Here is a 27742-nt window from a genome sequence, read left to right on the forward strand (position 1 = left end):
CTGTTTTAGTGTACTGTTGTCAGTATTTTGTAGCAAACTCAATCTGAGGTCAGTTAGGGCTTGGCAGGGGATTATGGGTAAGAGGGAGGAGCTAGGAGCTCGGAGCCTAAGCTTTTGAATTGCCGGCTCGGATCCGAGGTCGGATCCGATACCCACAGATTGCATCCGAATGAAGTCACCTACTCAGATGGAACGTTATGGTGAGTACATAACTTCTAATTTTTCTTCTATGAACATTTTTAATGCATTAAAAACTGAAATACATTGACTGCCTCTTTTTGTACAAAGACCAATATGGCTGACACAAATTTTATAAACAGCATTCATCATGTTTTGTTCCTTAGCCGTGAACTTCCCATTAAATGTTCCCTAGTATTCATCTCTGGTCTCAGAATAATAATGTAACATTTTGGAATAAATATACAGCACAGAATACCAGCACTAGAAGATACAATTGCAAATATCTCTACAGCAACCATGTATTTACCCTGAGTGCTCAGATAAGCTGGTATGAAGGTCAGCCAGACGCTGGCGAACACAAGCATACTGAAAGTAATGAATCTGGCTTCATTAAAGCTATCAGGCAGCTTCCTAGCAAAAAATGCAATAACCAAACTTACAGCTACCAGAGATGCCAGATACCCTAACATGGTATAAAACGCAGTAATTGAACCCTCGTTGCACTCAACTATGACCTTTCCCTCTTGTGACTTCATATTAAGCTGTGGAAATGAAGGATTAGATGTTAGCCAGCAAATACAAATAACAACTTGTACACACACACAAATAAATATAATTACAGCAGGGGTTTTGGAGCCGGTCCACTTCCTTAGCACACTAGTAGGATTGGTTGCACTAAATGCAATGACCACGGTGATAGTTTTCCCCAAAATGGAGGACACACAAAGTGCAAATGCTGTACCAAATGCAGGCTGTCGAAACATGCAGCTATATACTTTTGGTTTGCCAATAAATATTAGGGAACATAGGAAACAGCACATGAGTGCAAGAAGAAGGAGGTAACTGAGTTCACGATTGTTGGCTTTCACTATTGGGGTGTCCTGATTCTTAATAAAAACACAGAGAATTGCAGCAGTTACTATTGACAAGAAAATAGGAATGGATGCCAGTGTCGATCCAAGAGGTTCATTGTATGACAGGAACTCGATGCTTCTTGGAATACACTTTTCTCTCTTATTGTCAGGCCAGAGAGTCTCTGGACATTTTATACATTCTGTGGCATCTAGGAAACAAATGTAAACAACATGGTTAGCCATGAACATGTGCTTCACAAAGTTGCTGTCACATGCAAATATCACATGTTGGTGTCATTTCTTGAAAAGATCTAATGACATATTGTACAAAGGAACTACAGAATAATTGGGATCTAGTGACATATGGTATTAAGGAACTACAGAATAACTGGGATCTAATGACATATGGTATAATGGAACTACAGAATAACTGGGATATAATGACATATGGTACAAAGGAACTACAGAATAACTGGGATCTAATGACATATGGTATAAAGGAAATACAGAATAACTGGGATCTAATGACATATGGTACAAAGGAACTACAGAATAACTGGGATCTTTAATTTGGTTCATGGTTGGGATGCCTTCTATATGAAACCAGTACATCCTTTTCTGTCTGCTTGGGCTTGTGCTGCTCCATGTTGAAGACATGCCACAGGGGAAATGATGCTCCTCTAAATTGCTTACAGATGTGTGTGTGTCTGTGTGTCTGTGTCTGTGTGTGCATGTGCGTGTGTGCGTGTGTGCGTGTGCGTGTGTGTGTGTGTGTGTGTGTGTGTGTGTGTGTGTGTGTGTGTGCATGGCCCAGGTGCGCGTCGCGTGTGCATGCGTGTGTGTGTGTGTGTGTGTGTGTGTGTGTGTGTGTGTGTGTGTGTGTGTGTGTGTGTGTGTGTGTGTGCACTCATCCTTGTTCTTGGTTCCTGCACCACTCAAGATTAGTTTCATTGTCTTCTGCCCAGTGACTGTTAGAATGGACCCCAGAACTATGAAATGGTTTCAACAGATTATAAATGAATGAAAGAATGAATGAATGAATGAATGAATGAATGAATGAATGAATGAATGAATGAATGGGCAGGTATTCTGATTAGGATTTTTGTACTGTAATCACAGCAGAATAACAATAGGTCTTGAGAGGATGAGTGAGGGAGAATGAGTGATGATGAACATCCAGGTGCTAAATGAAAGGCCTGAATGAGGTGTTGGTAGGTAGAGGAAGGAAGAGCAAAATGCAAATCAAGAAATAAATAAATAATAAAAATCCATTTGTAAAACAAAACAATGGTCAATGTATAGATTTAGGTCTGAGTTATGGCAATATATATAAGCAGGGCTGCTGGATTTGCTCCTTGGCTATACTTCTGCAGTTGAGTCCATTGAAGTGAATAACTATTGGTGTAATCTAAGCTCAGGTGTTAGTCAGGCATAATCTAGGCTCAGGTATTATAAGGCATAATCTAGGCTCAGATGTTAGTTTGAGGTCTGGATAACTGCTATACTATATCACAGAATTGCTGATTTATTTCAGTATGTTCCTGGTTTTAAACAACACTCACCAGTCTGATTACTAATTTCTCCTTTAGAACATGAAAAGCAGTCAAAGCAACAGATGGGCTGTCCCCTACGGGCAGCTTTCCAAAATCCAGGTGAACAGCTTTTACTGCAGACAGACACTGGAGTCTGAAAGGAAGTAAATACAAGAGTATTATTTGCAACAATCAGTGGTGTTTCATGCACACGTTGATTAAAAAAAAACATATTAAACTATTTATTCTTTGTTGGTTAAGAACATATATTCTCCAAAACTGAGAACCATTTCTTGACCTATGTGGTGGAATACTGGATACAGAACCGTGCGATACAGTAGTAAACTCTAATTTATTAATGAAACATGTCATTCTGAGGAAGTCTTGATATTAAAGAAGACGAAAGCATTAAATAATACAAGAGTTGCTGGTGTTTTCCTTTTAATTTTTTTTGAATGCTTTTGTGTCACGCGTTTTCTTAGTTTTATATATATATATATATATATATATATATATATATATATATAAATAGAGAGAGAGAGCTGTATAGCTGTCTATCTAACTATAACTATAAATATACTATATATATATATATATATATATATATATATATATATATATATATATATATATTTATATGGATTTATGTGAATTCAAGTTTTTAGAAAGTCGAAATTCATATGGATGAGACCATATGATCTTGTTTCTAAAAAGTACAAAATACAAAAACAAAAAAACACAGAAATCTACTTTTTTACATTTGTGACCCTCTGCAAATTATATATACCAACTCCGAGATCTCACTACTGTGAAGAAAAGGGTAAGTTTCCCAATCCTCTCTGTACTGCAATCTCCATTCAAAAGCTTTGAGTTTTCTAAAACTCGACTGGTCTTGACCATATGAATTCCGAGTTTCTGAAAACTTGATCAACTGCTAAGGATCAATCTCTCTCTCTCTCTCTATACATATACATATATATATATATATATATATATATATATATATATATATATATATATATATAGATATTTATATGTATATTTATCTATATATATATATATATATATATATATATATATATATATATATGCAGATCTACATTGTTACAGCATCTTTCTGTGATATTGAACTGCATATGGTTGAACCCATATGACTAATGTTACAGAACACTGAAAACTGCAAAAATACACAAAACTGTGTTTTTCCAGGGGTGACAAACCTCCCTACACCCCATATACCTCCTGTTAATTTTATATATATATATATATATATATATATATATATATATATATATATATATATATATATATATATATATTAACTCTGAGATTGCACTACAGTGAGAAAAGAGCAAAATTCCCTAATTCCCTCTGTACCGTGATCTCATTAGAAACAGATCGATGTTTCAGAATTTTGATCATGTGGTTTCAGTCATATGCAGATTGATGTTCTGAAACACTGATAATCTGAAGGGTACCCATATAGGTATACATTTATTGCTATCTATAGACGCACACACACACACACACACACACACACACACACACACACACACACACACACACACACACACACACACACACACACACACACACACACACACACGCACTAGGGCAATTAAGTACATTTTAATTATTTACTAAGCCTCTGATATTTGTTTGTAGTTGATCTATTGCCCAATATAAGGGCTATAAGCAGAATTTAATAGTTCTATTCTATTTCTTCATCTAATCAAAGCAGATATAACAAAAATAAAATGCTGTTATGATTTTTCTTAGCTGTAGTTATTTAGATTCATAGGTTCTTAGGCAAATACTACACAGTCAATCTTAAAACCATTACTAACTTAGCCTGGACACCCTGTATCAAGTATTGGCTCCTGTCACAAGGTAGGTAGGACACACAAGATAGGCTAAAGACAAGTTAGTTAATCCTGAACATAGCAAGGGTATTATTTTAATACACAGAACTGGTGAGGGATATGTGAGGGAAATGCAAAGTTAAGTAATGGTTGCACTAACCTGTCCTACTAATTTGTTAATAGTAACTGAAGAAAGACCCCAACCAAGCTAAAGTCTTAACTGTGTAAAGCTTTAAACTTCCTGTATTGGATGCCAATAGCCCCCATTAAGGACATATTAGTATTTCAGCTACATGGCTTCAAGATACCCATGACTTTTTGATTTTAAAGTCTTTATGGGTACATCCAGGCAAAGACAACCAAACCCCATTAATTTTAGACCTTTTTAGAAATACAGAACTTAAAATCAAGCTTAGTATCAAAAACATTATAGTGCCTAGGAAATATCCAAAATAACATTCAAACCAAAAGGTCAAATGGTGACACAGATAAACTATTAAGTAAAAACTGCAAGAAAGACCCAGCAAAACTCATCTCTTCACTGTGTAATACCTTAAACCTCCTGCAGTGTAGATCCACAATTTATATGCAAAATATACCTTAAGGGCATGTCAGTGTTTCAATTACATAGCTGCTGAATACCTGTGGCTTTTTACTGCAAAAAAATTAAACAATTTATGCAGGAGATCTTCACCATCAAAATGTACCTTCTGTTCTGTAAATTGCTATTTTTTTGTTCCCTTTGGACTTCATTGTTATCGACCTGCCCCCCCCCCCCAGTACCCAACATCCACTCTGGGCATACCAGCTAGTCTCCAACCACCCAGACTTAATCCATTATGTTTTTGCTGTGGCTGGTTGTGGAGTCAGAGAATGCCTTGGGTGCTTGGCTCATCTGTGCTTACATCTGGGGGAGATTTTTTTATGACCAACCTGCTTCCATTTCCCCACCCACCACACTTGCTGTTTTTACATCCAATGGCAGCTCACCTCTTTGGACCATGCTCCCCGTAGATAGTATATCAACAGGCATTCTCCTGGGATGGGCACTCCCATCCCTTCCCTGCCACTCTGTCAGTCAACTGAGTTGCTAATCGAACCCAGGCAGCTGAGCTATAATCAGGGCTTTCTCCATCTATGCCACCAGACTGTCCTAAATTGCTAGCTATTATGCAGACTTTTCTACTTAGTACCTGACCATGGCCCTTTAAAATGGTTATGTAGACAGATGGCAATATCATGTTGTGCAGATGAGCACTGTCCCTCCAATCCTTCTAGAATATAGTGACAGACAAGACTGCAAATCATAATATGAGAATGCCAGAGCTCTTAAGGCCCTAAAACCTATCATATTAAGTTAAAAACTGGTATATATATCTGCTGGGAAAGTATAGTTGTAGCATATTGTGGAAAAGAAAAGAGTACTGTGTTTTTGTAAGTGACTCATACTTGAGGAATTCTCACAGTACTTCATCAGGATAATTCAAACATTTGTTACTGAATGAGGCACTAATTGCCCATCACTGCAGTAAACTAGTTTGATCCACATTTTGTTGTTCAGAAATGGATATACTAGAGCTTATCTGAAGATCTTGGAGTCATGGAATGTGACAGCTCAGTCGAGGTTTAATTATGGAGTATGCATGGAGAACTAATTAATACAGAACTGACATTTGAGCCTTGGTAAAGCTTACAACCTGACACTTTATGTGTACAGCCCATTTTTCAAAGAAACTGTTTAATGCTGCAGACAAATATACCTTTATCAATCTGTGTATCTATATATCTGTCTATAGATATATATATATATATATGGAACTATAACACTTTTCATTGATGTGTGCTTTCATCAACAGTGGTAAGGCCAGTACAACTCATAGGTTCATAGGTAGGTACTAGGCTATTGGCCCTAGGGCCTATATAAGCCTAGCCAAAAAGGTACCCTGGCTTTCGCCACCCAAGAAAATTATTTTCCTGTGCCCCTGTTGAGCAGAGCCACAGAAGTGATCCCCGGGGTGAATTTCCTATTTCCCATCCAACCATCAAGATTTTTATTGAAGAGTGCTAATGAGGAGCTCTGTTTGATATAGATAGGTAGTTTGTTCCAGAGTATGGGGAGTCTCTGGGACAGGAATCTATCCCTCCAGCATGTTCTGTTTATTGTGGTGACCAGGTTTAGGTCCCTAGAGTGTATATCTCAGAGGGATTGGGATTTCTTTAAGTGGAGCATGTCCAACAGCTCTGGGTTTGACATAGCTTTGTATGTTAGGCAGAGATCGCCTCTGAGTAGGCGATATGCGATGGAGTAAAGGTGGAGTTTTTTGAGACGGTCTATATAGGGCATCTGTTTGAGGCTGGTAATCATCTTTATGAGGTATTTCTGTGGCCTTTAAAGTTGTTGCAGATGTCTTGTGAGGTACAAACCAAAAGGGGCATTGTACTCTATAATGGATCTAATGAATGATGAGTAGAGGGGAACAATGACCTCTTTTTTCCTGGATGAGAAACATTTTGTGATGAGGTGTGCCATGTAGAAGGATTTCCTGACTACTGTGGTGATGTGATTATCAAAGGAGAGACTACTGTCCACCTGTGTCCCAAGGTCTCTTATCACACTTTCGGTGTTAAGTAGACTACCGCCTATGTAGTAGTTCATTGGTACAAAGTTTTTACCAGTGGGGATGACAATGCACTTTTTGGCATTGAGCTTGAGGCCATGGCTTTGACACCAGGCATCTTTCTCAGTGAGGCCCTTTTGTAGGATGTCCACATCGTTAGGAATTTCGATTATGGCTCCTAGTTTGCAGTCATCTGCGAACTTTGTTAGCCAAAGACCTTCTGTGTTAGCCTGTACTTCAGGGAAGTAGAAACAGAAGAGGACCCAGGATTGAACCCTGTGGTACTCCACTTGTCACTGGTCTGAAGTCGGATTTGGAGTCTGCTACTTTCACAGTGTGGGTTCTGTCAGTGAGCCAGTTGGCAACCCATCTTGTGACATAGGGATTTATACCTAGTTTAGTGAGTTTATCTATAATTCCAGAATGGGGGTGGTGTTGAAAGCCTTGGCGAGATCTAGATAGGCTGTGTGAACCACCTAACCGTTGTCTTACAGCTTTGGAGACTGCTTCAAAGAAGTCTATCAGGTTTAGGAGACATGATTTGCCTTTTACAAACCCAAACTGGGTAGGGTCCAGAGTTTGGAGATTACCAATGTCTTTGTTTATAAGTTCCATGATGATATGTTCCATGGCCTTGCAGATCAGGCTCGTCAGGCTAATGTGGCGGTAGTTCCCGGGGTCCTTGGTGGCTCTTCCTTTGTGGAGTGAGATAACCATCACTGTGCACCATTCAGTGGGCATAAAGTCTGAGGTGAGGCTATGACTGAACATGGTACTTAGGTGGGATACCAGTTCATTCTGTAGTTCATGTAGAACGTAGCCTGGGATGTTGTCTGGTCCCATAGATGCTGTGTTCTTGGCTTTGGAGAGTGTGATTTTTACCTCTGCAGCCATGATTACAGGAACTTTGCATTCTTCCGGTATAGAGATGGGTCCTTTAGGGGGTGAGAGGGGGGTAAAGTTAGCACTGAATCTATCTGCTGGGATCTTGCCAATATCAATTGGTTCTGTATATTTAGTGCCATTGTGCTGTAACTCAGAGCAGATCTGAGTGTTGCCACTGAGATGCTTGACATAGCTATAGAATGCTTTGTGGGTGTCTTTAGAATCAGTGGCAATTTTGTTTTCATAACTAGCTTTGGAGGATTTTATGAGGGATTTCAGCTTCTTACTGAGGCTGACCAGGGAGTTCCTCCAATCATGGGATTTTTCTCTTTTTTGCAGCAGTTTCTTTCTTCTGTTGTAGAGTTTTTTTATGTTAGGGGACCACTAAATTGGCTTCATTTTTTTGGAGAATAGCATCTTGGTTCTGTAAGGGATAGCAGAATCCATGCACTCGTGTAAGTGCTTATAAAGTGCATTTGTGTAGGATTCAGCAGTCGTACCTCTATTGTCCATCTGCATGGGTGTCGCAAAGTTTGCCACTTCTGTCTTAAGAATCCTGAAGTTGGCATTGGAGAAAGTTTTTACAGTAGTTTCCCTAGTGGGGGGTGGGGGTGGGATGTGGTTGTCTAGGGTGATTAGCTTGTGGTTGGATCTGACCAATGAGGAATTGGCCTTTGGTGTGGAAAACCGGTCTCCCATGTTGGTAATGACCAGGTATAGGATATTGCTGCCTCTGGAGGGGGGTGTGGATAAGTTGATCCAAGACATTGGAATTTATGAATTCCAGAAAACATTGAGCAAAAAAGTTGGAACATGAGCAGTTTTCCCAGTTAATGGTGCAGTAGTTGAAATCGCCCATTATTAGGGTATTGGGTTGTACACTAATATTTTCCAGTGTCTCAAGAAATTAGGAGTGGGAATCGTGGGGCATGGTGGGGGATCTGTAGCAAGCTACAATTTGGATTGCAGTCTTGCCCAGAGTTAGTTGCACTTGGATAATCTTGGATACATTATGCTGAGCAACTAGCGTGGAGGTGTGGATATCCTTAATGACTATGGACATACCTCCGCCTTTAGTGTTTCTGTCCAGGTTAGGTGGCCGAAAGATGTGGTATGAATTATAGCCTGGTAATGCAGGGGTGCTCTCTGGAGCCTTGAACCAGGTCTCTGACACTGCACAGATGTCGATGTTCTCCATTTTAAGGAGTGCCTCGAGTGAGTGCATTTTGAGTTTTAAACTTCTAGCATTGAGTAGCAATACCCTCAGATTTTGCTTGCTTGTACCTGTTATGGTGGTGAATTTGTCATTTGAACCTTGCCTAAAAAGGCTCTATAGGGTGGCAAGAGCCTTAGCCAGTGTCTGGAATCCCAAGGGCAACAGGTACAGGCTATCTCTGGCAAAGCATTGTGGTCTGTCGATCATGTCATCCCAGGCAGACGGATACTGGATCCCCTTAGAATGACACCAGAAGCTTAGCCAATTGTTGAAGTCAATCATTTTGTCCTTGTACTGTGGTATCATTCTGGGTGAAGTCAGGATGCTACTCAGGGCTAGGGTCATACCTGCCTGGGCTAAAAGATCGGAGAGCTCCTCTATGTCTCTTTTCATGTAGTCCAGGGAGGAACGTCTCAGGTCATTCACACCAACATGGACAATGACAGAATCATATTTGTACTTGTTGTGGAGTGACCTGAGTGCGTGCATTATGTGGTGGATCCTGGCACCTGACAGGCAGCTGCCAATAACTTTCTCCTTGTTTAGCCTTGTGAGTGGAACATCAGTGTGCCTGACTATGGAGTCACCTATGACTAGAGTATTGGGTACGTTGTTATGCCTTATGGGCTGTGGTTGAGTGGCACACTGAGTTTGTGGGCTATGTGTCATTTGGGTTGTGTTAGGGGGTGGAGGTTGCTTGCATTTCTTCTTTGGGGGGCTCTGTTGCTTGGGTAGATTTTTACTGAGAGCCTCCGTGAATGTAACTGTGTGTTTTGTGTTTCTATGTGTGTGTTTTGGTGGTGTTCTCCTAACAACTGTTAGAAAACAACCAACTTTTTAGTAATCCGTTGAAGTATAGTGTGGATTGAGGAATATACCATTTTCCCAATGTTGCGTAATCTCAGAGTTAGTATATATTATTAGTCGGGGGTGTGCAGGTGCAGGGGTGCTTGCGTCCCTGCAAAAACAGTTATTTGCATGTTTTTCAAACATTTGTAGATCAATGTTTTTGTGTTCTGTGTTCAATGATATGCTGTTTTGACAAGAAGTTATGAATTAATATATACAAACACATGCACACACTCTCACACACATATATACAGCTAACATATATATATCTTTCTGTCTAGCCCACGTTATTCTTAGGGATGTATTTTCTTGATCCTAGAATGTCATCATTTCATTTTGTTCTTCCATTACCAAATCATTATTGAGTACAATGCTGTCTTCAACATGTACCTTATGAAGCATGTAGACCAACTCAGAAAGTCTCAAAGTGACCTAAGCAAGAGAGTCGTTGACAAATGTAATCTAACATACAATTACAGAATAAAAACTCTCTCCCTATACTCTGTTTCATATAGGCTTCTGGAAATCTTGATGAGTAGATGCGAAATAGAAAATTCACCCCAGTGATCACTCCTGTGGCTTTACTTGACCAAGGCACGATGCCAGGGTAATCCTATGGGCTAGGCTTGTAAAGGCTCCAGGGCCATTAGTCTAGTGCACACCTATGAACCAGAACCAAGGTAGTATTTTTACTATTAGGGGAAATGTAGACATTGGGGAACTTCCCTCACTCTTTTCGATAGGTGCTGTTGAATCTTTGCATCTAGCAAATCAAGCAAATGAGCCCTTGGTATAATGTCTTATCCAAAGAAAAAACACACTCAGGAGTACATCACTCCTGTTATGCTACACTATAGTTGTGGAAGAAAGTATGTCCACTCCATGTACTGTAGTTCCTTTTGTTTAATATAGCACAAACAAAAAAAAAAATACAGAATATATATTTCCTCTGCTGGTGCCCCTCCCTTGCGTAACATGTAACTGACCCATTCTATACCCTCTTGATGGGGGATTGATGAATTCAAGTCCTTCACATCGACTGCCAGGAAGTTCAAGTCTGTGTTGAATTCCAGTTTATTGATGTTAGATAAAAAACATTTTTATGCATTATTATTTTTATGCATTAGTACATTTTACTACTTCTTTATACTTCAACATTTTGTAATATGCAGTTTAAGCACATTTAGATTTTTAAATATTTTCAAACATTTTTAACATTTTTAAAAGGTTCTTAAATATTTAAATATTTTTAATAACTGTATGTTTACATATTATGAGTATGATTTACTATGCCACAATACTGGACAAGAGAGTGTGTATACTTACTTGCCTTTTAATAAGTCCAGAGCCTGTTTTGAAAAAAGACTCTTAAAGGAAGTAATTACTTATTGAGTGGACCCTCATGGCATCATCAGTGTGTTGGGAATAGTCTTCACCCATTGGCTGACTAACAACATGCTTGCACCATGGATTGTATTTAAATGCACTGGTTTTAGTGAATGCCTTTACCTTAAGAAGTCTCACCACCAGGTGGGATGAAAAACGCTTTGTGTTCACATTTGTTTTATCATCTACTTCAGTATATATTCTGTATTTTTTATTTTTTGTTTGCATTGTGTCTTTGTGGACTTAGAGAAAGCATATGACAGGGTCCCTAGAGAGGAGTTGTAGTATTGTATGAGGAAGTCAGGAGCGGCAGAGAAGTATGTAAGAGTGGTGCAGGATATGTACAAGGGTAGTGTGACAGAGGTGAGATCTGCAGTGGGAGTGACAGATACGTTTAAGGTGGAGGTGGGATTACATCAAGGATCAGCTCTGAGCCCTTTCTTATTTGCACTGGTGATGGACAGGTTGACAGACGAGCTCAGACAGGAATTCCCGTGGACTACGATGTTTGCAGATGACATTGTGATATGTAGTGAGAGTAGGGAACAGGTTGAGGAGACCCTGGAGAGGTGGAGATATGCTCCAGAGAGGAGAGGAATGAACGTCAGCTGGACTAAGATGGAATATATGTATGTGAATGAAAGGGAGGATAGAGGAATGGTGAGGATGCAGGGAGTAGAGATGGCGAAGGTGGATGAGTTTAAATACTTGGGATCAACAGTTCAGAGTAATGTTGAGTGTGAAAGACAGGTGAAGAAGAGAGTACAGGCAGGGTGGAGTGGGTGGAGAAGAGTGTCTGGAGTGATTTGTGACAGACGAGTACCAGTAAGAGTGAAAGGGAAGATCTACAAAAGGGTAGTGAGACCAACTATGTTATATGGATTGGAAACAGTGGCATTGGCAAAAAGGCAGGAGTCAGAGCTGGATGTGGCAGAGTTAAAGATGTTAAGATTTGCACTGGGTGTGATGAGGGTAGAAAGGATTAGGAATAAGTATATTATAGGGTCAGCCAGGTTAGACAGTTTGGAAACAAAGCCAGAGAGGCAAGATTGCGTTGGTTTGGACATGTGCTGAGGAGGGATGCTGGGTATATTGGGAAAAGGATGCTAAGGATGAAGCTGCCAGGTAAGAGGAAAGGAGGAAGGCCTAAGATAAGGTTTATGGATGTGGTTAGAGAGGACATGCAGGTAATTGGTGTGACAAGGCAAGATGCAGAGGACAGGAAGAAGTGGAAACAGGTGATCCGCTGTGGCGATCCCTGAAAGGGAAAAGCCGAAGGAAGAAGAAGATTTTTTATTTTTTGTTTGTTCTATATTAAAGAAAAGGAACTACGGTACTTGGAGTGGACTTACCTTCTTCTGCAAGTGTCTTGGATTGTTGTCTGGTCTCCTACTTTTCCTGGTTTTATGCTACACTGCAGTGTCAACAAGTGAGCTACCTAGTGTGGGAATAGAACTCACAGCTTTTTGCATCAAAGATGAGTGTGCTTCTTGTACTGTCACTGATTGCAAATTCTTACCTGAAATATGTAGCAATAGTCTGTTCTCCAAGAGAACTAAAAGAATTATCTGTCAGGTGACAAGGCTAAGATACCCAATGGCAACTTATCTTGGAATAATTCTATGAATCTAAATGTGCTAAGATGCTTCTTTTTGCACATAATTATGAGAAACCAAACGGTCTCCCAGTGCAATATGAAAAGGGGAAGAGAGCAGAGACCTGCATGATTAACAACCTTGGACATCCCCAGTATAGCCCAGCTAAGACATGGTGTAAGAAAGACCAAGTTCTAAATGTATTTATTTGAAAATTGTAATTTGGGTAGTCCTCCCATCCCATGGCCTATTTTTAGGGAACAAATGGGGAGGTTTCCCATATAGAAGCTCTCATATATAACAAGTACAAAATAAATAAATACATAATAAATAAATACAACAGAACAGTTTTCAACATCTTTAGAATGTAAACAGCAAGTTGTGCAAATAATAAATTAAGAACACAGAGCACCACAACAATCACAACGTATTTTCACAAGGAAAGGTTTGTTAAATTTAAACTGCAAATCAAGAAGAATGAAAATGAACCTCACAGCAGTAACTTTGGAAAAGGGATCATCAGAAAGGGAACTGGCCACATGGTCAAATTCTAAAGGATTGTATTACTGTCTGTATTCCATAGTAATAATGTTTTTAACTTACACTGAAGAAGGAATTCTTCTGAAAGCTTTGTGAATTTTAACATTTTTTGGTTAAATTTATCTATATTTATCTGGCATCGTTAGTATGGCATTTTGTCTATAAGTACGTAGTGTTTTGGTCTGCCGTTGACTTTATTTGTGCCATTTTCAGTTAATTTTTGACTGATTGTTTGTTGTTTGGAAAGGAACCGTGAGCCTTAGATATATTCAACATGCCACAGCCCTTGGTTCCAGAGACACAGCTTGAACTAGGTTCCTTGATGAGGATTAATCATTGTTTAGGTGGCATTGTATTAGTACACTCAAATCCCCTGTTGCACAGTGTTGTGGGTTTGAATATGAATGTTGCCAATGATGTTATGGCACATGATGGTAGATTTATATAACAGCTACAAACATTAATATTGTGCAACAAGGTCTGAAAATTTTAAAAATGCTGACATGGTAACAGGTATGCAGTCCTTCTCAAGAAATGGCAACAATTGAACTTAAAGTTGAATGCTGACTATATACAACTTATGAATACATTTTTTGTTGATATAGAAAGAGACCTACAAGCTGAAATAGTCGCCTTGGAAATTACTATCTCTATGTCCTGTTTTAAAGATTGCATTGGGGTCTATAATGAGATGTTGGAATGATTAAGTGTGCACACATGGCATCTGGAGCAAACTAAGAAATGAAAATTGAATTGTGACATTAATGACTTTAAGAATGGCAACATCTTTTCATGGTCCAGAATGACATCTTACAATGTTAAAAGATTTACCAACAAGGATTCGATGTATGAGTTAGACAGTATACATATGCCAGAACTTGTCAATAAAACCTCTGTTGGGTAGTTAGAGCAAATTTTTGAATTTCCTTTTCACTTGCAAAGTGCAACCATTTCCACCAATCAGAGGGTTTAAGATTTGGAAGCAATAGAAAGAAATGGTGTTAGCTTTCCCATTCAGGGAGAGGATTTTCAGCAGCCACAGACTGTCTTGAAATTGCATCTACCAGAGAGGGTAAAAGTGAGGCAATGGGGGTCATCCAGAAGAAGAGTAAAAAGAAGAGGAGGGGAGGACTGAAGAAAGTACAATGGACCTGAAACCCACAGTCGTTCAATGAACAAGAAATGAATAATGATAGAGCAGTGGTGAATTTACCTACACTGAACTTATCTCAAATGAACTATACACTGCTAAAGAAGGGACTACAATTTATTTCTACAGATAGTGACTCAATAGTGGATGATCTAACTGATTCAAAATTGTTCACTCGCAATTTGAATTTGAAACTTATATTTAAGGATAATTTTCAAACAGATAAGTACTTAAAAGGTTTAATACATTTGTGCCAGTAAGTGCTCCACAGGTCTATATTAGAACACCGAACTTTCAAAATTTCGAGTGCTCTAATATTGACCCATTTTCAGCGAATGCTGAAAATATCAAAGAAACAGAAAACCATTTTTTTTCCTAGGGAAAGAATTTGGTTGTTCGTTTCTGTTGCTTTGGTATTTTTGCGCTGTGGTGGAAAGTTACGGGTCGGGTTCAGGTAAGTGTGCAATTGTGTGGATTTGAGGGTTAGGACGAGTTAAGTGAGGTAGGGTTAGGGTGCGGGTCAGGTAAGTGTGCGAATGTGTGGACGTGAGGGTTAGGGTGGGGTAGGTGAGTTAGGGTTAGGGCGCGAGTGAGGTGACTGTGTGATAGTGACGGACCTTAGGGTTAGGGTTTGGGTTAAGGTAAGTGGATAGTTAGTGGTGTATGTATAGTTTAGTGTAGGGTTAGGTGTAAGATTTTAGGTGTATGTGTGTGGATTGCTGTTTGTTTGGTGTGCTTGTGTTGTGTGTATGTGTTTTGGAACAGTGAATTTTTTCCCTAGGAAATAATTTGCTGTTTTGAATGTTCGATGTTTTAAATTTTCGATTAATAGGGATCGATATTAGAACACTCGAAATTTTGAAAGTTCTGTGTTCTAATATAGACCCATGCTCCACTAATTACAGCATTTTTAATGTCTGTGAGAAACAATTACATGAACTTTATGCACAGCAAGTTGTCAATAAGAATTATAACTTAACTAAAGAGCAGCATGATTCTTTAGTGAATCTGCAAAATAATTATATTGTGATTAAACAAGCAGACAAAAGTGGAGCAATAATGATTTTAGATAAAGTAAATTATTTATCCTGTATCAATGACTTTTTGAGTGATGAGAATACATTTAAGAAAATTAATGTACGTGTTTTGAGCAACATTATCCATAAAGTCAATACTTACATATATGATCTGCAGCCACTTAATGACATTACTCTTGACATATACGATTTTTTGTATGTTACACATCCTGTTGTCCCTTTTTATATGTTTTGTCAAAATACATAAGAACCTGCAAAATCCTCTCATGAAACCCATCATTTCAGGTAAAGGGTGGGTCACTGAGTCAATTTCATTGTACTTAGAGAATATGTTGGGTCCTTTGCTAACTAAATTGCAAAGTTATATTAAATATATTGGTGGTTTCCTTGATAAATTTTGCCACTGGTATACAAGTAATCAGAATATGGATTACTTTTTGTTACTTTAGACATAAACTCACTGTTTACAATAATACCTCATACGTATGGGGTACAAGCAGTGAGGGATTTTATATGTTGCAACAGTGAATATACCGGGAGAGAAGTGGAAACCATCTGTTCCCTAATGGACACTACCCTAACTAATAATGTGTTCCTATTTGAACAACAGCTATGCCATCAGGTTTCACGTATGGCAATAGGAACATCAGTCGCAAACACCTATGCAAATTTAGCATTACACTAGTAGGAGAGTTTAAATATTTTTAGCACCATGAATGATTAAGTCCAAAATGTCTTGTTCTATAAATGTTTTGTTGATGCAATATTTTTGATTTGAACAGATAGTGATGCAAGTTTGATTAATGTTATAACTCATCTAGATGCCACTACAGAATTCTTAAGATTTAAACTAAGTTTTTCAAAAGAAAAAAATAATTTTCTTGACATTAATTTGATGAAGCAAGGGGTCAAAATAGCCATTAGTATATACAGAAAAGAGGTACAGGCAGATAGGTTTCTACATAGAAATAGCACACATCCACCACATATTTTTAAAGGGATCATCAGAAGCCAGTTTTTGAGACTTAGTATGGTAAATACTAACATCCAGACCTGCCATCAAGAGATGACATAAGAAATTAGAACAAGGTAGTATAATGATGATATATTAAATGTTGTCATAGTATGTCATTAGAGAAAGGGCTTCAACAGCTAGACCCTACTTTATGAATGATAGTTATCGAAGGCAAGATGATAGGAGAACAGTGGGGAATAACTGTTTTGAGATATATTACCCAGTTTAATACTAGAACCGATGGGGTTATGAGTATTATTAGGAACAACTGAGCATCTTGAATGCTCTTCCCAAGTTGAATAAGTTTATTGGGATGAATCCGCACTTTGCCTACAGAAAAAGTAGGAATTGAAAACAAAGGCTTTGTTATGGAGAGATTAATGCTGTTAAAAAGCATCTAAGAATAATAAGAAAGGCACGTTTCTTTGTAACAATTGTGTTAACTGTAAATGTACTGTAAAATGTACAGAATTTATGCATCCTGTTAGTAATAGGAAATTAGAATGTTAGTGTTTCGCTACTTATAACTCAGAGAATGTAGTCAGTTTAGCTACTTGATTAGCCTGCCCTTGCTTTTGACGTTGTTAACTGTGACAGAAAATTTAAAGAGAGAATTACAGTGAATCTCTCTGACATAGGGGCATTTTAATTAACTGTCTCACAATGCACTTTTTGGATAATGGTCCTCAACATACCTTTAAATTTAGGGTTATTCAGAAATGACTACCCAGTGTTCGAGGAGGTAATATAAATAATAAACTTGAAATTGCTGAATATAATTTGATTTTAAGGATAGAAGCAGACAAGACCCCTGGGATAAATTCTACTGCAAGTATTAAGCCGATTTTGAAAAGTAAACTAATAAGACTTTAATGATACTTTGTGAATGATGTTATAATGTTTATATATTATAGGAAACATTTGCTTTAAAAAATAGTTATTATTATGTTCAGTAATAGTTTTACAACTGATCTCTTGGATAATTTATGTCACTTTAAGTGTGTGTGAATATAATCAGCTATTAAAGCTTTTTAATGTGTTTACGATTATGGCTGGCTTGCTGCATCATGTGTCTCATATAAATTGAGTGAATTTAATTGTTTTTTAACTTACATTGAAGAAGGGATTCTCCCAACAGCTTTGTGAATTTTAACGGTTTTGATTACATTTATCTATATTTCTCTGGTGTTGTTAGTCTTGCCTTCTTTTCTGTACATACATATTCCATAATATAATACACACGCACGCACACACACACGCACACACACACACACACACACACACACACACACACACACACACACACACACACACACACACACACACACACACACACACACACATGCTCACTGCTTTTTTCTCAGGCAAATATTAGCTAAGATATACTAATGACATACTGAGGATAGAAAATGTGCAGTTTGTCATGTTACTGTGTTAAAAATCAAAAAGATTATAAGAAGGAAATACTTCCCATTGATTCTGAATGAGGCATGTGGTTCTAACTTCCAGACTGTATGACACAAGATGAGTTTCATTCACAGTCTGTTGTCTTGAGCTTTTCAGACAGCATTAAGAGATCATTTGCTATCATGTAACTAATGTGCTTTGCATTAAGGGATATGCAGTGTATATATTGCACCCCATATGCACAAACACACACAAACATAACATATAAAATAAACCATGCTTGTCTGTTCATGTGTGTGACACCTGTGCCCTGGCCCAGCAATCAAGGAGCCTCAGTCCTCACCAGTAACACCACAGAGGGTGTCTAATATATGAGGAAAGGATAACAAATACACACAGTAAAGTGCAATTTCCCTTAAGAGCACACAGAGATCACAGTCAGTCAAGAGCTGGTTGCTCCCTTGCTCTCCAGGTCCCCAATAAGACTCACCACTGGCACAGCTATAGGGTCCAGATCTCAGCCAGCTGGGCAAGCTAAAATCTCCAGCACCCTTTCTGTCCAGTCAGTACTTCATGTCTCTGCCCAAGTAGCTGACACACACACACTTTGAGATAAGAGTTTATACAACCACACAGACACTTCTGGGGAAGGCTGGCACAGGTTCTCCAGCCGTGCCCCTTTTACCCAGACTATACAGTAGAAATACTGCCACCACCCAGCTAATATTTATCAGCTACCTTAAAAGAGTGTCCAATTATTACTGTGCAATATTATTATCCAATTGGTAGTATGACTAAACAGTCAAGGCTTATTAGAGTGACTTGGTACAGGATCCTTATATACATGCAATGTACTCTTATAGCTTAACTTATCTCTACACAAAACAGCCACAGTTGAAAGGTTTTAAAAATATTTAATAATAAATAATTAAAACCACAAGACAATACTTTCTACTACACAGTGCTAGAAAAGAGTTCAGAGATCACACAGAAATACTTAAAATAATTCAGTAGTACAGTTCTGACATCACAGAAAAAAAACTTGGTCTAATCTTTCTAGTTTCTAGCTATTTCTAAAAGAAACCACAAGTCTAAAATAACTTACATAAGAGCAAGACAGTGCTTTAAGTTGGATGGTCAAGACAAAAATGCTAAATGCCTTCTGATTCTCTCTGTTTAAATTGCTATTTTCAGTCCTGATTCCCATTACATCATTTCACACTTTCCTGGGGTACCCAGGCTGATCAATATTACATTCTTGTTATCTTGCACCTGCAGGAAAATACAGCCATAAAAGACATTCCACATGTAAACTCTAGTAATGATTCCTTAAGTTAAAAACATATAGCGGGATGCTTCACTCCAGACTCATTGACTCCAAATTCTAACTTTAAAGGGACAGACATGAAATTATTTTAATCTTCAAAAAACAGACAAGAAATGCTTGACTTGGCTTTCTTTACAGCAGAGGGCAATGTTGCTACATTGTTTTAAGTTCAACATTTCACTGCATATTCTTTCATTTAAGAAAACAATTTTGTACTTTCCATTCATATTTACAAATGACAGAATTATGTACAAAATCCTATCTGGCTAGGCTGGCAGCCTTCACATCTCTACCAGTCTTCACATCCCCCCTCCCTGAGAACTCAAGCTAGTTTTTCAAGTGACCCTTGAGAAACACTGCTTGAGAGGGTTAGGTCTATCTGAGTATACCTTACCCCATTCCCTGTCTTGAGAGCCCATCTGCATTGGCATTGCTAATCCCACTGCGGTGCTGCACTGACATATCATATGCTTGCAACCCCAGGCTCCATCTTAGCAACTTGGCATTTTGCTGGCTGGCTCTGTTTAACCATATTAGGGGGTTGTGATCTGTCATAACAGTGAATTTCCTTCCATACAGATAAGGCTGAAGTTTCTGCAATGCCCACACTATGGCTAGACATTCCTTTTCTACAGCTGCATAGCATTCCTCCCTGGGTTGGAGCCTACAACTGAGATAAACCACTGGGTGCTCTTCCCCCTCTGAAGAAATCTGGCTAAGTACAGCCCCTACCCCATGGTTTGAAGAATCCACCTGCACAAGAAATTATTTGCTGTAATCTGGACTGGCTAGCACAGGGGTCCTCCTAAAGCTTCTTTAAGTTTCTGGAATGTCTGCTCACATGCTGGTGTCCACACTACCTTATCTGGCCTGTTCTTCCTTGTCAGGTCTGTGAGGGGAGCAGCTATAGTACTATAACTGGGGATAAACTTTCCTTAGTACCCTGCTGTCCCTAAAAATGCCCTCACCTTATTTTTAGTAACAGGTGCAGGCCATGCCTGAATGGCTTCCACTTTGGCAGGTTCTGGCCTTATCTTACCACTCCCCACTTTATGTCCTAGGTAGGAGACCTCTGCCAAACTCACCTGACATTTTCTCGGCTTAATGGTCAACCCTGCCCTCTGTAGTCTGCTCAGCACCTCCCTGACATGCTGAAGGTGCTCTGGCCAGGAATGGCTGTAGATGGCAATATGGTCTAGGTAAGCAAGGGCAAACTCTCCTGCTCCTGCTAGGATATGATCTACCAGCCTCTGGAAAGTCGCTGGGGCATTCTTCATCCCAAAATGCATCTTGGTGAACTCATACAAGCCAAAAGGAGTCACAAAGGCTGACTTCTTTCTGGCACTGGGAGTCAAGGGTACCTGTCAGTAACCCTTGGTAAGATCAATGGTTGTAAGATACTTAGCCCCACCCAGCTGCTCTAGGGCCTCATCTGTCATAGGCATGGGGTAAGCATCCAACTCTGTGTGACTATTTAATTTCTTGTAGTCCACACAGAACCTGGTACTGCCATCCTTCTTTGACACCAGCACCACTGGGAAGGCCCAGGGACTGTTGGACTCTTGAATCACCCCTAGTTCCAACATCTCCTGTAACTCTTCCCCCAGAGTCTGTTTGACTCTCTCAGGCACTCTATAAGGGGCCTGCCTAATAGGCCTTTGGGGTCCGGTATCCACCTGGTGCTTCCACAGGTGGGTGCACCCTGGTTTCCCAGTGAACATTCCTGCAACACTGCTCAGATTTCTTGAAACTGGGTAGGAGATAGCTGCTGGGACATTGCTACCACTTCCACTGAAGTGTCAGCCCGAGCCTCACTAAGGAGATCAGTCCCCAGATCTCCCTCAGACTGCTCCTGCAATCCACTGCAAATGCTCAGCACAAGGGCCCCCCTATCATGGTAAGGTTTCATCATGTTAACCTGATACAATTTGTGCCCCTGTTGTCTGTTTAGCAGTTCCACCATGTAGTTAACATCACTTACCTTTCTTACCACCTTGTAGGGGTCTCTCCCAAGCTGCTTGCAGCTTGTTGTGTCTGACAGGAATGAGAACCATTACCTGCTGCCCCACAGCATACTCTCTAGCTCCAGCATTCCTGTCATATCACACCTTTTTCTGTTGTTGAGCTTCTGCCAGGTTTTCCTGGGCCAAGCCCATGAGTTCCCTGAGCCTTGTCCTGAGGTTTAGGACGTATGCCACAACAGACTGATTGTGAGTCTCGCACTCACCTTTCCACTCATCTTGAATTAAATCTAGAGGTCCCCTCACCCTATGCCCATACAGCAACTCAAAGGGTGAAAAAACTGTGGATTCCTGGGGAACTTCTCTGTAAGCAAACAGATGGGGCAAATATTTTTCCCACTCCCTCTTAAACTGATCTGAAAATGCCCATAGCATGGACTTGATTGTAGAGATTAATCTCTCAACAAGACCATTAGGCTGGGGATGGTAGGGGGTGGTCTTCGTGTGCTTCACTCCACAGGACTTCCACAGTCAAGCCAGCAGGTCTGACATGAAATTGGCACCTCTGTCAGTCAGTATTTCTTTTGGGAAACCTACTCTGCTGAAAATCTCTAACAAAGCATTTGCCACCTTCTCTGCCTCAATGAAGGACAAAGCCACTGCCTCAGGGTATCGTCTAGCACAATCCACTACCACTAGGATATAATTTTTCCCTGTGGAACTTGGGGTACTCAGAGGACCCACAATATCCATAGCTACCCTCTGAAATGGCTCCTCAATCACAGGCAAAGGCATCAAAGGAGATCTCACCTTGTCTCCTGCCTTGCCTACCTTGTGGCACTGCTCACAGGTCATGCAGTAGCCTGTTAGATCTCTGGAAATTCCAGGCCAATAGAATTTCTGCATAATATGCCTCTTTGTACGTTTTATGCCCATATGACCTGCAAAGGGAATATCACGGGCTATGGCTAGAAGCACCAGATTTTAAGCTCTAGACACTACCAACTGCTGTTCTCTCTCACTTTCTAGCCCTCCCTCATGGGTCCACTCTCTGTCTAGTAACCCTTTGCCCCAGTATACAGATTCCCCCTTTCCTTGAGAATCAGGTGCCTCCCTAGCTACCTGCCTCAGGGCTTGCAATGTAGGGTCCGAGAGCCGAGTCTGTCTCAACTCTCTCCTTGTAACCCTTCCTAGCTCCCCTTCCACAGGAAGTCTGGCATCCTCTGACAGTGGTGCCTCACTGCCAGCCTTGTTACTCCTTCTCTCCTCCGCCTTTGTAGTCACTCTGTCCAAGGGACCATCAGTACCCCCAAGCAGCTGTGCCTCACCTTCAGTCTCACTGCTACAGTGTAGCTCACTCCCTGAAGTAACCAACTCACCAGTCCTGGCTGCAAGTATGCAGTCTGTCTGGGTCTCCCCCAGGCTACCAGACCCACATGCTTGTCTCTTAGCCTGACTGCATGTAACTGCATAAGCACATGGTACTGCCTCATCCAAATCCTTCCCTATCTGGACATCTGCGGGATGATAGTTCAGTACCTCTGTTGTCTCAAGGTAACCTACTATTGGCATTTGGCTCTCTCACCTGTTGTTCCACACCTTGCCTCCATGGACACCTGTATGCCACATGGCCCCACTGGTTGCTTTCAAAACATTTAACCCTAGCTCCTGAATGTGTACCTGGACTAGTGGTTTCTCCTGCTACTAGCAGATTCTGTTGGGGCAGTCTGTGCTGCCCACCATGGGTTCCTTTAGACCCATGAGCAGTACTGGGGGTCCCCTTCATGTGCAGGGCTGCCCTACTTGCCAGGAATAGGTCTCCCTTCTTCCCCAACTCATCTGAAGTAGCACATTGTTTATCAGCTAACCAGATCCTCATGTCCTCAGGCAAAGTGCTAAGGGCTTGTTCCCTCATCAAAAAGTCTGCCAGCCCTTCAAAAGTGAAGACCTGACATCCACTCACCCACGTATGGAAATAAGTGCTCAATTCATCAACATATTCACACACACTTTCATCTGCCTTGCATCTATGCTCACAAAACTTTTTCTTATACGTTTCAGATGTTAGCTTAAAAACTCTAATAGACAATTTTTAACAGTAATATAATTAAACATGCAATGTCAGACATTTTAGATAACACAGTTACAGCTTTACCATGGTGTAAGCTAACAAAAGAAATAAAACAATTGTGACCTGAACTCTGAGTATTCACTGTGTGGCTGTTTTAGAGTACAAAAACACCTTCAAAGTTCACTGTACACAAGCTACAGGATTCACTCTACCCACACCACTACAAGCCAATTAGTATTTGCCACCAAATTAATATGTGATGTGGATATCCCACCACTGCCACCACAAATGTGAAACCCATGCCCTGGCCCAGCAATCAAGGAGCCTCAATCCTCACCACTAACACCAGAGAGGGCATCTCATATATGAGTAAAGGATAGCAAATACACACAGTAAAGTGCAATTTCCCTTAAGAGCACACAGAGATCACAGTCAGTCTAGGGCTGGTCAGTCCCTTGCTCTCCAGGTCCCCAATAAGACTCCCCACTGGCACAGCTATAGGGTCCAGATATCAGCCAGCTGGGCAAGCTAAAATCTCTAGCACCCACTCTGTCCAACCAGTGCTTTGTGTCCCTGCCCAGGTAGCTGACACACACATACACTTTGAGATAAGAGTTTATACAACCACACAGACACTTCTAGGGAAGGCTGGCACAGGTTCTCCAGCTGTGCCCTTTTTACCCAGACTATACAGAAGAAATCCTGCCACCACCCAGCTAATACTTATCAGCTACTCAAAGGCCCTTAAAAGGGTATCCAATTATTATTGTATAATATTATTATCTGATTGTGTGACTAAACAGTCAAGGCTTATTAGAGTGACTTGGTACAGGATCCTTATATACATGCAATGTACTCTTATAGCTTAACTTATCTCTACACAAAACAGCCACAGTTGAAAGGTTTTAAAAATATTTAATAATAAATAATTAAAACCACAAGACAATACTTTATACTACACAGTGCTAGTAAAGACTTCAGAAATCACACAGAAATACTTAAAATAATTCAGTAATACAGTTCTGACATCACAGAAAAACACTTAGTCTAATCTTAAAAGAAAACTCAAGTCTAAGATAACTTACATAAGAGCAAGACAGTGCTCTGAGTTGGATGGTCAAGACAAAATGCTTAATGCCTTCTGATTCTCTCTGTTTAAATTGATATTTTCAGTCCTGATTCCCATTACATCATTTCACACTATCCTGGGGTTTCCAGGCTGACAGATGCTACATTCTTGTTATCTTGCACCTGCAGGAAACTACAGCCATAAAAGACATTCCATATGTAAACTCTAGTAAATATTCCTTAAGTTAAAACAACAGGCAGGATGCTTCACTCCAGACTCATCAACTCCAAATTTTAACTTCAAAGGGACAGACATGAAATAATTTTAATCTTCAAAGGACAGACAAGAAATGCTTGACTTATCTATCTTTACAGCAGAGGGCAATGTTGCTACATTGTTTTAAGTTCAACATTTCACAGCATATTCTTTCATTTAAGAAAACAATTTGTAGTTTCCATTCATATTTACAAATGACAGCATTATGTACCACATTCTATCTGGCTAGGCTGGCAGCCTTCACATATTTACCAGTATTCACAATGTGGTATAATATAATATAATATAATATAATATAATATAATATAATATAATATAATATAATGTGTGTGTTGTGTGTGTGTCTATACTGAAAGTGCAAAAGATCGAAGGTCAAAATACTAAAATTCAGAATGCAGAGTGTCAGAAAGACTGAAATTTAAAGTGCCGATGTCATAATACTAATAATGCCATAAAGAAGCCATAGTTCGTATTTATAAATGCAGTATGTCCCTTTAAATTTGTATAGGATGTATGTGAGCAAATATGGCAAAAATGTCATACACTCTCAGCAGTAGTGGATGTGTGCTCCGCACAATAAGTTAAGGAAACTGTGTATGCCATTTTCTCCACTGTAGTGCAATCCCGGAGTTGGTATGTATAGTTAGGGGGGTGTGGGGGGTACAGCTTTCCACATCTGGAAGGGTATGGGGCATAGCCCCCCACTTAGAATAGCTTTAGTAAGTCCGGTTTGATGAGGGTAAGGTAAGTTAGTAGTTATTTAATATTGTACAGGGCTTCTGTTTGTGTGTTCAGGTATGTACTTTTGCTTTTTTGTTTTGTATAGTACTGCTTTGTTGTACTGGCTTGTATGTGTGGTTTGCTCATTCAAATTTAGTATTTTGGGTGCTGGTGTTTTGAACTTTCAGTATTTTTAGGTTTTAGCTTCATCACATTATGGAGAGAGTGACATATTCCACATGACCAGAGAGTAAGACACAGTCCATACTTTTTGTAACAAAGAAAATGCTCAGTAAAGCCATTAGTGCTCTCCATATCAAAGACCTCGAAAACACTCTTACTGACTGCACCCCATCATTTTGATCCCTTGACATTTGTCTCGATCAGTTCCTCAACTTCCATGACTACATTCAAAAAGTAATATCCAAATTCAACCACCTCCTATTCTAGGCCCAAAAGATATCACATTTCCTCTCATAACTTGCTAGAGCAGCCTTAGGAAAAGTTGCCCTGCTTACACAACTATAATATGGCCTACCCCTATTCACCACTGCCTTACCAAAATAAAACAGCATTGCCTTGGTAAAGTTGAAGTTTTAGAAGGTAGATCTAATAGGTTCGCACCCATTTTGGGACAGGATTCTGATCCACCAGTTACTGAAACACCCTCCCAACATACTAATATGAATAATGTCATGGAAGATGCATATATTCTGGATTTCAATGGAGATTCAGGGGTGATAAAAAATGTTGTTGGTAAGGAGTGGGAAAAATTTAAAGAAATTACAGATATTGATCTATTACGTAACAGCCAGCTAAAATTTACTTATCGGAGGGATTTGAATTTTAAAAATTTTTTTGAGTTTGGGCATGGTTCACGAACTTTACATCATGGCACTAGACTGGGTACCTTTAAATGTGGCGCTTGTTCACAGAGTAGTTATATTTTTAACGCTTCCCATATATAAATAACTAGTAGAACTAGAACTGTAAGGACAGCTGTCATACCAGTGGGTTGGTCTATCTTGCCTTGTGTAAGGTATGTAAATCTTTTTACATAGGCAAGACAGAAAGAAAACTCAAAACACTCATTTATGAACATTTATATGAAATGAGTAAGGCTAACACAAATAATGCACTCTTTCATCACAAGACAGTTTGTAACAAGGCCATATTTACATTTTTTGTCTTGGAAGTAGTGCCCAAAAAAATAAGAGGGGGCATGTTGGAAGCGAGATTAGAATATAGTGAGCTCTACTGGCAGATTGTGTTAGATGCTTCTAAAAAGCCAGGGTTCAATGATATGCTTTCCATTGCGCCTGTTTTAAAATTAAGAGCTGCCAAATTGTAATTACTCTTTATATCTCTAGAGGGCAGCATCGGAATGTATTTGAATACACACAATTATATATCACACTATGTAGTTGATTTAAGTATTTCTTTCTATGCTAGACAAATAAGTTATATATGCAAAAGTTTTATATGATTGATTTTATTTATGTAATGAACAAAATTAGTTTTTATAAAGTTGTAAAACATGTTTAATTTAAGGTTTTAAATGATTCATTTTTAAAGTACTGTTTTTCGTTCTTCATATTGGAGTTCAATTAATTAATTAGTTGTCCAATTATACTTGGTTACATCACAATCAGTTTAATATTTAAATAAGGTTAAGGCATTCTTGTGTGTTTATCTGATGAAGGTTTTACGAAAACGCCAATTTTACTGTGTAGCGTTTATCACAGCATGTATCTCTGGATTTTGGTTTGAATAAACTTTACTTCGGCTCGTGCTCCATTTAGCTGCTCTCAGTGATTTCTTTGGTTTTTGGTTTTTATTTAACTGACATCCTTTTGGTTATCCTCTTATAACTTGCTAGAGCAGCCTTAGGAAAAGTTGCCTTGCTTACACAACTATAATATGGCCTACCCCTATTCACCACTGCCTTACCAAAATAAAACAGCATTGCCTTGCAATCTCTTTCGAGTGAAATCTGCCAACACATCATCAACTTCCCTTGGTGTGAGTGACCATCACTGCAACACATGGGAAAAGACAAACTGGATACTCAAGACACAGCCAGCCTCCTTCTTAGCTCTGTTTTCTTTAAACTCCTATGCCAAGTCACACCATCATCCTTAACTATGAGATTAATGACTGCTAAGAAGCCAATCATTGGTTCACAGGTTCAT

General features: G+C 39.4%; 1 protein-coding gene across 1 annotated transcript in view; it reads right to left on the reverse strand.

Annotated features, from left to right (window-relative positions):
- Positions 1–326: 326 nt before the first annotated feature.
- Positions 327–27742, reverse strand: part of LOC122791525 (extracellular calcium-sensing receptor-like) — a 115450-nt gene continuing 88034 nt past the window's right edge. The window contains exons 3-4 of the mRNA XM_044059267.1: positions 2597–2720; positions 327–1243 (exon numbers count right to left, since the gene is read on the reverse strand). Of these exons, the coding sequence (XP_043915202.1) occupies positions 327–1243; positions 2597–2720 (1041 nt within the window). The remainder of the gene's footprint in view (positions 1244–2596; positions 2721–27742) is intronic.

Source organism: Protopterus annectens, chromosome 17.part0, assembly GCF_019279795.1.
Source record: "Protopterus annectens isolate FY-2018-M chromosome 17.part0, PAN1.0, whole genome shotgun sequence".
NCBI classification, from domain to species: Eukaryota; Metazoa; Chordata; order Ceratodontiformes; family Protopteridae; genus Protopterus; species Protopterus annectens.